Source organism: Pavona decussata, unplaced genomic scaffold (assembly GCF_977016875.1).
Source record: "Pavona decussata unplaced genomic scaffold, jaPavDecu1.1 SCAFFOLD_375, whole genome shotgun sequence".
Taxonomy (NCBI): Eukaryota; Metazoa; Cnidaria; class Anthozoa; order Scleractinia; family Agariciidae; genus Pavona; species Pavona decussata.
Window position 1 is genome coordinate 70,704 of NW_028145750.1, and position 11,797 is coordinate 82,500.

General features: G+C 40.0%; 1 protein-coding gene and 1 pseudogene across 2 annotated transcripts in view; one reads left to right on the forward strand and one right to left on the reverse strand.

Moving 5' to 3' along the window:
* Positions 1-412: 412 nt before the first annotated feature.
* The window catches only part of LOC146452223 (uncharacterized), a 36,003-nt gene continuing 24,618 nt past the window's right edge, over positions 413-11,797 (reverse strand). For both annotated transcript variants that reach the window (XM_085098054.1, XM_085098055.1), the window contains 4 exons: positions 5,266-5,506; positions 4,469-4,720; positions 3,634-3,767; positions 413-1,775 (listed from right to left, as the gene is read on the reverse strand). In XM_085098054.1, the coding sequence (XP_084954180.1) occupies positions 978-1,775; positions 3,634-3,767; positions 4,469-4,720; positions 5,266-5,506 (1,425 nt within the window). In that variant the 3' untranslated portion in view covers positions 413-977. The remainder of the gene's footprint in view (positions 1,776-3,633; positions 3,768-4,468; positions 4,721-5,265; positions 5,507-11,797) is intronic.
* Positions 6,599-10,601, forward strand: LOC146452224 (uncharacterized; annotated as a pseudogene).

Genomic DNA, 11,797 nt, shown 5'->3' on the forward strand with positions numbered 1-11,797 from the left:
CTTATAATAAACTGTTTTCGATCCGCTTGCGCATCCTACCATATTTCTTGTGTGATTTGTTTGTATTACGGGAATTTAAGGGTAAAATGATTTACGTTCGTTTGCGCGAAGCGAATTGGAACTCAGTGGATCTTCAATCCTGATGGATGATTACTATCTACCAGCGACTATCTATCAACCATCTCGTATCCAACGCCCGCTCGTGGAATAATTGTCAATTTAATACGACAATTTGCACAATTGGGAGATGTGAAGGTAAGTTTTGGGGCATTCTTCGAATTTTATCGACTATGGCAATCTATGGGTAATACTCGGCGGCTGTGAAGCCGGGGTAACCAGGATCTGTCACAACAATCAAAAGCCTCCAGGAGACGTTGTTTGGGTTCAACATTCCAGAATATAACCACAACATATTTTACAAAGCACTTGTATTTATGACAAACTACAGAAGCGACACGAAATTATTGAATATTCATCAGCTTTATACACGCTTTTTATGTTTTCATATTTCAGTATAACATTTAATGATTCTCACAAATTTAAAAATGAATATTTGCAAAATTACGATACACGGTTAGCGTCCAACATACCCATAGAGTATCAAAGAACAATTTATGGTAAATTATCTGTCAAATACAGAGGAACAGTCAACCAGAAAATCTAAGAAAACAAAACTCGTATAGTTTGTACAAAAACTTGATTAAGTTTTAAAAACAGCAGCATTTACATTACAAATACATAAAATTATAACGTTTAGGATGGGAAATGTAACCTGAAAAAGCGCTATTAATTGTAATTGTTTTATTAGTAATAAACAATGTCTGGGAATCTTCTTTGAAAAGCTAGAGCTTGCTAAGATCTCCTGCAACTTAATTGATGTAGTAGTTGTACAAAGTAAGAAACGATGGGCGAATAAAGTTGTTAATTCCTCTCAAAAACGTGTTGCTGATGAGCAGTGTAAAGGACTTTTTGTGAAGTCATTTTTGCCATGCACCAAGAGTGCTAGTTATTTTCTTGGTTATCTGCTGTTGGCGTTTCAGAATAGGATGTTTCTCCAGCTTGTACTTGACGAGGAAGTCACAAGTACTTCTGTCAAGTTGCTCTTGTAAATCCTTTTCGAGAATCTGACAAATTTCCTTGCTTCCCTCGAGATATCTTTGTGCTTCTTTTCTGTTTCCTCGATCTTGGTACCATATGTACAGTTTTTGTAAAGTGAGTGCAACCATCGGGTGATTATTGCCAAAAACATTTCGATAAATGTCTTCTGCTTTCTTTAAGGACTCCTTCTGCGGGTCATTCAACCGGAGCTTACCCTCAGCGTCACTTCTTATCAGCAAAAAGTCAGCTGTAAGGTAATGTCCAATTCCTTGCTTTCGATAGCAAGCTTTCCGAATTATTTTGAGAGCGTCACAGATTTGGTTATAGGCGATCTGGTAATTGCCCATGATAATGTTTAGCCGTGCTTGCTCCTTCTTTATCAAGGCATACTGTTGATTTTCGCATCCAAGGGATGTTTTCATTATTTCTTCTGCCCTAAGGAGATCAGACTGTGTCGTTAACTTTATCTTTTCAACGCCTTCCTCATTCGACGGCCACTTGATTTCAAAACTGTCCAGATCGATTTCGGTTTTCTTTCGAAGAAATACGGCGTACTCGGGATGGTTCTTTTTGTCATCGGGAAAACCAAGTTCAACCACCATAAGACATTCTTTTGCCTTATCGAAGAAACCAATCTTAGAGCAGGCGTATGCAACTCTTACTGCACATTTCCTCACCTACGAAAAAAGATAAAACGAAACTTTACCTATAAATCAACAAGTTGATTCAATGTTCGATATTGTATCTGTCGACTAAATCTAAAGTCGATCTTTCTAAATTTGGATGACAAGATCAATTCCTTACGTCCTAGTTGAAGCGAAGAGGATAAGGTTAGATTAGATAATCAACACAGGCAGAAAAAACAACAAAAATTTTTGCTCTTTGAGCAGGCCCTTATATAGGATGTTGGGCTATCCCATATCCCTTCAATTTAAACCTTATCGCCAGAACTTAAAATTAATTCTAAGCCATTGTTTTTTAAACTGGGTTACCCCATATCGCTAAAATTATTTTTCGTTATCCTTTATCCTTGAAATTAATTGAAAATTGTCTTTTATCCCTAAAACACCTTACAGTCTTTGAAAGGATAGGAAGATACAGTCGAAGCTCTCCGTGCGACCGCTCTCTTAGGCGACCAGCTCTAGTAACGATCGACACCATGAAACCCTGTTTTAAGTTGACACTTCTCGATCTCAAACAGTCGTCTAATAAAAACTATTTCATCAAGTCCAAGAGTCTAAACGTTGTCAAGTGAAACTACGACGTTTAATTGGTACTTTAGATGAAGTAAACTGATATGCTGCAGTGTGACACACTATTACTCTAGTAACGCATCAGCACTTTGTTGATAGCTGTTGTGCAGTACTACACATACATGAAACATTGCAATCATGTGAATAAACGTTTAAAAGGTTTTAATCTCAGTAGACGCGTGACGTTTACTTTTTCCAGCCGTGTCTGAAAAAAATAGTACCCTGCGCGACCAGCCTCTACTGTTTTAGTGATTGCTCTTTTACGAGAACTTATTCTCCTAAGGCCCGTTTAAACGCTTCGACATTTGACCAAAATTCGTTCAACAAAGCTGAACCAATCTTGGGAAATGTTTGACAAATGTTGAAAAGAGTGTTCAAACGGCTTTGAGAACAAAGGAAATGTTGAATTGATGCTGAATGAAAGTTTAAACCAATGGGCCTTTTGCACTAACTGGTGACAAGGTAAACAATCTGCCATACTGGATGGCAAAAAAAAGTGTTGCATCCTCCACTGGGACATCGAGAACAAAGGAAAGTCAAACTTGACAGGTTGGAATCCCTTTATCCAGTATCCTTCATCCAGTATGGCGGATTTTGTACCATGTGACCAGTTAGTGCAAAAGGCCCATTAACACGCTATCAACATTTTTTACACTTTCAACAATGTTGAACGACCTGTTCAATCGCCCCTGACACTTGGTTCAACAAAGTGTTGAAGCAAATGTTGAAATCGTTTAAAAGGGCCTTTAAGCGACCAGCCCTAGTTATGACCACTTTTTTAAATCCTGAGATGGATCACTTACGAGAGCTTCGACTGTACAAAAAAGACACCATTAAATGTCTTTAATTATTCTGTAACAATGAAACGAAATCGTGCATAGGAAGTACAGGATAAAGAGTATCAACGAAATTTGTGAAGCAGCTATTTCAAATAAAGTGTGGAATGGAATCTGCAACCCCAGACGAAACGACTGTGACACCCAGGCGCGTTACATCCTCTCCCTTCCACCCTAGGAAAGTTGACAATAAGAAAACTCTTGGTAAATCCAAGCGAAAACGATTTAGACTTTGATTCAGGGGGAAGGGGTGCTTAGGCTTGTTCCCTGAAGTGTCTCGTAGATTTCTGTCTGCGGTTGTGGCTTGGACAGGATTGGAAAACAAAAGTTAGAACTTTTACCTGTGAAATGTGCGACAAATGTATTAATCCAAAGCAACACACCTCATGCCTAAAACGTCACCTTTACCAGTTTGTTTTCGCAAGGTCATTGTAGTCAAAACATACCTCTCTATGTGTCATGGTCGTTGTATAAGTCTCCTTGTATATTTGCAACGCAGAGTTGGCTAGCTCAGCACTTCTAATCGTCTCTCCAAGTATCAAGCAAGCTTTGCTCAGCCTTTTCAGTGAGTTGGCCAGCTCTATAAATCAACAAGATGTCATGGTGGTAGAGGTGCCTGAAGTATTGACAATTCTAAATTACTAGATTAAAATTACTTACGCCATCTTTAGTGCATTGGTCTGATAACAATACCATTACAGAGTGACTAATAATGCATGATAACAGAAAGAACTTCCGGGTTCAATTCAGTTTAATTATTGTTTCCGTAAATAGCTTCTTCTAATTTAAAGCTTAAAACTGTTTTATCAGAATCTAATTTTTTTGTAAAACGAGCAAACGTGAACTGGTTTGCATAATTATAAGAGCTTTTTAATGACAACGAAAAGAAGTTTAAAATAGTGGATGCTAGCACTATTCATGCTGATAAAACCAAATATTCTTTTCCACAACCCCACCGGCGCAGCACGAAATTAACCCCCTTGTGAATTATTATTGTTAGTAGCCTGTGGTTAACGTTTAACTAAATATGAGTGGCGTTTCAGGGTCTCTGAGAGCTTACTAAGATCTGAAGAAAGGACTTAAAGGCCAAGGGTGGGTATCAATACTGTTTTATGTTGGAATGAAATAAACTTTTAAAAGTCCAGTGTACGTTTTTTTCTTATGGTGCTTTTATTTCGCACTTGAAGAAAGTAGCGCAGTTTAATCGTTTGTAAATATACTCAAACGACAAAGGCATAAAACTGAAGACATATTCTTGTTCTTAAAACCGAGGCAAATTACCTGGGTGTGAAGGAGAATAATTGGTTTTCATTATTTCTACAGCTCTTTCCAGCATCTCCCTTCCTTCTCGCACCCTCAACATTTGCTGATAGACATACGCTAGATAATTGCGAAAGGCAGCAACAGTTCGATGGTCTCCACCATGGAGCGCAGTGTTAATATCCAGTGCTCTGGTTAGGTTCTTCTCGGCATCCTCAACATTCCCCACATCACTTTTAGCGTGGCCAAGGTTCAGCAGTGCAGTCGCTATTGCTGTTCATGATAAAAATAATTAATAGTGCCATTGTCTCACTTCCTTAATCACAACCATTAAACTTTGAGGTTTTAGTATTTTATTTCCAAATCAGTTTCTGTAATGGTGATGGGACGTATTGAAGGGCCACTAATTTAGAGCACGGGTGTTCCTTAATTTTGTATCATGCACGCCTAGCTAGAGTCTAGGAAGATCAAATGTATATTGAACAATTATTCCACGAGCGCGTGTTGGATATAAGCTGATAAAAAGCCAACGAGACGCGCAGAGTGAGCTAGACTTGTTGGAGTTGGTTGGATTGTTTTATCAAAGACAGTCAAGAAATATTGCTAGATTTTCCTGATTTTGCTTTCCAAGAACAGTAAGAAGGCAATTTAATGGTCGCTATTTTTCAGGCATGGAATAATGGCTGATATACCATGGCCGCTAAGCCAATCAAATCGCTCAAATTGCATTATACAACGATCCAGTTTTAAATAATAACTAAAATATAGATCCAGAGTTTTTTGATGCCGTAAACCGCTAATGTATTCCATCAACTTACCTGGATGTTCTTTGGACCCTAATTGTTCATCCGTAATTTTTGAGGCCTCCTCTGCAAATTTTAAACTGTTGGTTGAATCGCCTTTGTAGCGGTAAACGACACACATTTTTGATAAGATCACAGCCCTGTAAATATCGTCGTTTGCAAACTTTTCTTTTGCTTCTTCCAGAGATGCTATACTTTCATCTAGCTTGTCCAAGCTCCTTTGAACTGAGGCTAGGCGGCTCAGTGTTACACCAACCTTAAAACAAGACAAACCAGAATCAACATACATGCGTCTGAAATAATACCGGTTTTTTTTTTTTTTTTGCTTTGTGTAGCTTCTCGTGACTTGATCACTCACAAGTTTGAACCATTTCAATTGAATTTCACAAACGATCGCTTAACTTTGCGTATCATCCGACTTTCCTTGAGGTTGGGGTTTATCATTTATGACGGCATCGCCTTTTCCGACGCAATATTTTCTTAACAAACAACTGGTGCTACAAGAATTGTAGTAGCTAACAGCTGTAGTGGCGGTTTCATACCCTCCACAACTAAGCTGTAGGATGAATTCTTCATAGGAAGTTGAATTCTTCATAGGAAGTTTAAGCATTTTAAACAATCTCCTTATACACTTATTATTAATTCTTATAGCATCTTTGGAAATAACAAATTTTAAGACAACAAAACCGATTCTTACGGCAGTAAAAAAAGCATGGATATATAAACGGAAAAATATATGTGTTGTCCAACTGAAGGATTTCTGTCAATGACAAAGTTTATAACAGCAATTTATTTGTACTCATGTCTTGGGTATTGGCTGCCAGGAAAAACTATGGTGGCTTGCGTAGACAGGCATTCAAATTTCCTTAGTATTAAAGTGATTAGTTAGCGGGCGGCAAGATGGTACAAACTCATACAACAAACACGCACACTCAAAAGCAGAAAAATGGAATTTTCAAGATTGTTTGACTAAAGAAATGCAGTAACTAAAGTTAATCTCAGATATCCCAGTTGGGGTACTTAGCTGGGACCAGACCTCATCCAGGGGTCTAGGGTTACCAACTGGCACAGCACCGTCACAACAAGTCCATTCAGTCCTTCGTTGTTTCCTTCCTCTTCTTTTATTATTATTATTATTATTATTATTATTATTATTATTATTATTATTATTATTATTATTAAAAAAACTGTGCTTGAAATTAGTCACTTTTTTAAGCGAAATGAATTGTAAATAGGTTTTAATAGTTCGTTTTTCTACTTTTACTTCTAAATAGCAATTTGCTTGGAATATGTTAATAAAGAGATTATAATTTTATGATGATGATGATGATGATGATTATTATTATTATTATTATTATTATTATTATTATTATTATTATTATTATTATTATTACTATTATTAAAAAATCGATCTTAATCATAACAGATGCCTATAACGAGATCGCAGCCCGGAGGAAGAACGTATTTCTTGTGCCATATGGGAGAGTAGGAAGGGACTTTATTGCTCAAATAACATTGCATATAAATGACTGGAATAGCAGCTCTGACAATCAGCACATATGCCTCAAAGAAGCCTTGTGCTCCTCGCTCTAGGGCTCTAAAAACCAAGCCGAAGTCCAAGGCAAAAGATCACCAAGATGTCTTGTCTAAGCACCTTATGCTTTAGAGACAAGGTGAAATTAAAGCTACAACGCGAAGGTAAAATTATTCAAGGTCGTATCGGGAAACTCAAGGCGTCGGACCCGCCCGATAAGTCTAAGGTTTATGCTAATCTTGTGCTCGAAGGCCAAATCAACTCAGCGCTGCGTTTCCTAAACGAAAGGACCAGTGGTGGTGTGCTAGCGCTAACGGACGAGGCAGCTAAAAGAGAAACATCCCATTCCACAACCACTAAACTAGGTTCATTACTCTTCGGGCCGATCGACGATGAGTTTCCAGAATCAGTGTACTTATATAATTAGAGATTAATGGCGAGATGTTCAGGCAAGCTGCTTTGAGAACAAAGAGAGCAGAAGATCCCTCTGGGGTTGACACGAATGGTTTCAGAAGAATCATCGCCTTAAGTCCTTTTTTAAAAACAGTCATCTTTATGGCTATGTGAGGCAATAGCCACAATGACAAGGACTCTATGTACACAATACATCGGCCCTACGGCCATAGAGCCCCTGGCGGCTAGCCGCCTGATTCCATTGGATAAAACCGAAGGTGCTGTCGGACCTATAGGAGTCTGGAGGTAATTAGGAGAATCTGTGGAAAGTGTGTAATGATGGTCGCCAAAAAGGATGTTGTAGAGGCTTGCGACTAACTCCAGTTGTGTGCCGGACAAAAATCTGGAAGCAAGGTCGCAATACACACTATGCATGCTTTAATTGAAACAGATGACATGGATGCCGTACTTCTCATTGATGCTTCTAATGCATTCAACGCGCTTAACAGAGCAGCCGCACTGCATAACATCCGAATTCTATGCCCTGTAATCGCAGCCTACGCCATTAATACCTACAGACAGCCAGCTCGGCTATTTATCACTGGCGGCAAAGAGATCGTGTTAGCAGAAGACAAAAACACAGGGCAATACCCGTGCTATGGGTCTATATGCCCTAAGCATTCAGCCCTTAATTACGAGCCTACAAGAAGCGTCCAGGGTGAAACAATGAGGGTTTGCAGATGATGCCAGTGGAGCGGGCTCTACAACAGAAATTAAACAGTGGTGTGACCCTTGGTCCAGATTTTGGGTATTTTCCGAACGACAAGAAATGCTGGATTATCGCAAAACCAGTTAAGGAAGAAAGTGTCAGAGAAGTTTTCAAGGAAACGTCTATTAATGAAACAATTCATGGGCAGAAACATCTCGGGGTGATGAAAGGTTCCCGAGAGTTAGTCAGCGAAAAGGTGTCTAATTGGGTCAATGAAGTAGCGACGTTAACAGAATATGCTCTATCTCAACCACAAGCATGCTACGCAGCCTACACTTTTGGCTTGAAACATCTGTGGACGTATTTTTTGAGAACTCTCACCGACATTCAGGATCGACTAGAGCCACTAGAGAATGAAATATCTCAGGTGAGCGGAAGTGTAATAAGCTAGATAGGACCATTCTAGCGATTCCAGTCCGCCTAGGTGGTCTGGGTCTGGGACACCCATGCCTTGAAGCAAGCCGCGAGTACGCTTCCTCAGTCAAAGTAACAACACTCCTCATTGGATAAATCGTATCTCAGTCACATGAGTTACCAGAAGATTCCCTCGTTAAATCAGCACAGCAGGAAGTAACAAGGGAAAGATCAAAGGAACTCGAAGACAGGGCAGAGCGAATTAAGGAGATAGCACCTCAGGAGACTAAGCTAGCACTAGATCTGACGGCGGAAAAAGGATCATCGTCGCGGCTTACTTTTCTCCCTCTTCAATATCTGGGTTTTAACCTGAATAAAAGGCAGTTCCGCGACGCTGTTAAACTACGCTATGACTGGCCAGTGGATAATATCCCTTCTACGTGTGCCTGCGGGGAAGTTTCTACGGTAGACCACTCTATGGTTTGCAAGCTAGGAGGTTTCGTTATTCAGCGCCACAACGAGCTAAGAGATCTGGAAGCTTAAATCCTGAGTACGGTATGCAGTGATGTTGACTGAGCCAGTTCTCCTAGACATCTCTTGAGAACATGTAAGTAGAGGATCTAACAAAGCACAAGATGCAAGATTGGATATCCATGCACGTGGGTTCCGGGAGCACCAACCATCAGGATTCTTTGCTGTAAGGGTTTGCCTCCCCAATGCTGATTCGTATAAGGACCTGGAATCGGAACACATCTATCATATGCATGAGAATGAGAGAAAGCACCTGTACTCAAGAAGAGTTCTCGACATTGAGCATGGAACATTTACACCTTTGGTCTTTACTACAACCTGCGGAATTGGAAAGGAATGCTTGAGATACCATAGTCGATTAGCGGAGCTGTTTGTTATCAAGAAAGAGGAGCAATATGAAAAAACTGCTGCTAACTTTTTTAAAAAAATTCCGTTATATTTATAGCTGATTCATTCCATTATACTCATTGATTCATTTCACAAACCTGTGACACGAGATTAATAGGTCGGCATGCCCTAAAAATCTGTAATTATCTTTTTTTTAATTCTATCATCTTTTTGTTTATGATTTTAACATTATTTAACGAATGTTTTTGTAATTGTATCGCTTTTGCTCTGTAAATATTTGATAAATTGTAAATAAAAGTTTGTTTTCGATTCTTATTACAGGAAACAACTGTACGCAAGTTGAACTTGAGGTGCTGGCCCTGTCAGTGAGAGTGGGAGGCATGGGTCTAACAAATCCGAGTCAAGTGACAGCCTTAGAACATGGAGCATCAACTTAGATCTCTGGACCGTAAGCGCAAAAAAAATCGCAGACAATAGGCGCGGTGCAACAGGAGATGCGCCAAGTGAAGAATCAGTATCTGAAGGAAAGGCTTGAAGAGGGGAAAAGCTTGATCTCTGGAAAAACTTTGAGAGCTGTGGACCGTGCCACTCAGAAAGGTGCGTCTAGTTGGCTTACTGTATTGCTAATTAGAGATATGGACTTTGATTTAAACAAGAGTGAATTTCAAGATGCTGTGATAGTTCCTGATACGCCCTTTGTTTTCAGTGTCACATCACGCCATGATCTGCAAACGGAGTGGATTTGTCATCCAACACCATAATGAACTGAGGGATCTGAGGCTGAACTGCTTAGTATGGTGTGTAAATACAGTCGAACCTGTATTAAGCGGTCACCCTCTATTAAGCGGTCAGTTGTCAAAGTCCCGAAAATTCCTTCCCTTATTTACTGTAATTCTGACCTGTATTAAACGGTCACCTCTATTAAGCGGTCGCGGTCACCCTATACTAAGTCCCAGCGAGCTGTCTCTATTGTCTTGACCTGTTTTAAACGGTCACCTTGTAAAAGGAAACCACTTAAATATGGTAACAAATAGCGTGCCAGGCAATTGAGCTTCTAATGAGCTGCACAATCGTGGCGTTAATGTTTTACTAGTCTGTTTCAATACCATGCTCTCCTTTGTCATACCATTTTACCGCCGAACTTTCTTAACCAAGTAAGTGATGTATTCTGTGCAACCTGTATTAAGCAGTCAACCTGTATTAAGCGGTCACTTAGCCATTCCCCGAGGGTGACCGCTTAATACAGGTTTGACTGTACGTGGAAGTCGAGCAGGTTTTACAAGAAATTCACAGGAAAAGAGTAGAATAGGGGAGCCAAAACTCTCCCGGATGCGCGGCTGGATACAATAACTAGGGGATTCTGGGAGAGGCAGAGGTCGGCTTTTTTTATGTTAGGGTATGCCACCCGAATGCTGACTCCTATAGAGGCATGGATCCAGACCAGATATTCAGGCAACACGAAAGAGAGATGCAACGCCAGTACGCCAGTCGAGTGTTAGAAGTTGAGCAAGTTACATTCACACCATTAGTTTTCAGCACGACAGGTGGAATGCGGTCGAATGTAAACGATACCATCGATCGTAGGCTTGCGGAGCTTGTTGCTACGAAGAAGGGTGAAAACTATGCAAAAACCATGTCATGGATACGGGCAAAAGTATCCTTTGCGCTCCTGAGATCGGCAATGCTGTGCTTAAGAGGTTCCCGAGGCTCTAGAAGAGCGAAATTAGATTTATTGGAAGCTGATCTAGATATCCACTAAGATATTTGAGAACGCTATTTTATCTCCCTTTTTAGCTAGAATACGATCATGATGACTTTTCATTTATAAAGATATTGAGAATACGATCATGATATGATTTTTTTTATTAGAAATGAGAATATTATTGTAGCTTTATGACTTTTGTTTTTTCTTAAAAAAATTGCCCTTAAAAATGCTTTTTTTTTTCAATCGAAATAAATTGTAAATAGGCTTTAATAGTTCTTTTTTCTACTTTTAACTAGTAAATAGCAATTTGCTTGGAATATGTTAATAAAGAGTCAAGCAGCATCTCGTAGAAAAGTACCTTCAAAGTAGAGCCATGTCAGGATAGGTACTTACTCTGTGCCAGCGCACCGCACCCAGACAAGATTGAGCCACACTTTCTTTGACTTTACCACACAACCTCCACCACGCCTCACTCTCCAAACTTGTATGGGGCTTCTGACATGCGACTTCCACTCTGTCAGCCACCAAAAGCATCCACTAGTTCTCAGCTTCTCGTCCTGAAGCCTAGTAATAATTAGACTTCCCTACCATCGCTGATTTCCAACTTCCTCTCGTAGCCTCTTTACATGACACTTTCGCAGTTCCGCCTTGGTTGTTCGGGGATGCTCGAGATTAAGCTCGATACCCAGCTCCTCCGCAAACCTAAACGCGTCTTTAACCATAAACCTCCATCCCATTTCCTCTGCTCGCTCTCCAAACTGCGGCGCCGTTTGTATGACCGGGTCTTCATTACCATAGAGTCTAACCGCACTCTTAATCTTCGTGGCTTTATATCCCATCTCTACCGAACGTAAACCTCTGCCTCCCTTATATGGCGATAGGTAAAGTATCGCATTCGAACCACAGGGGTGCC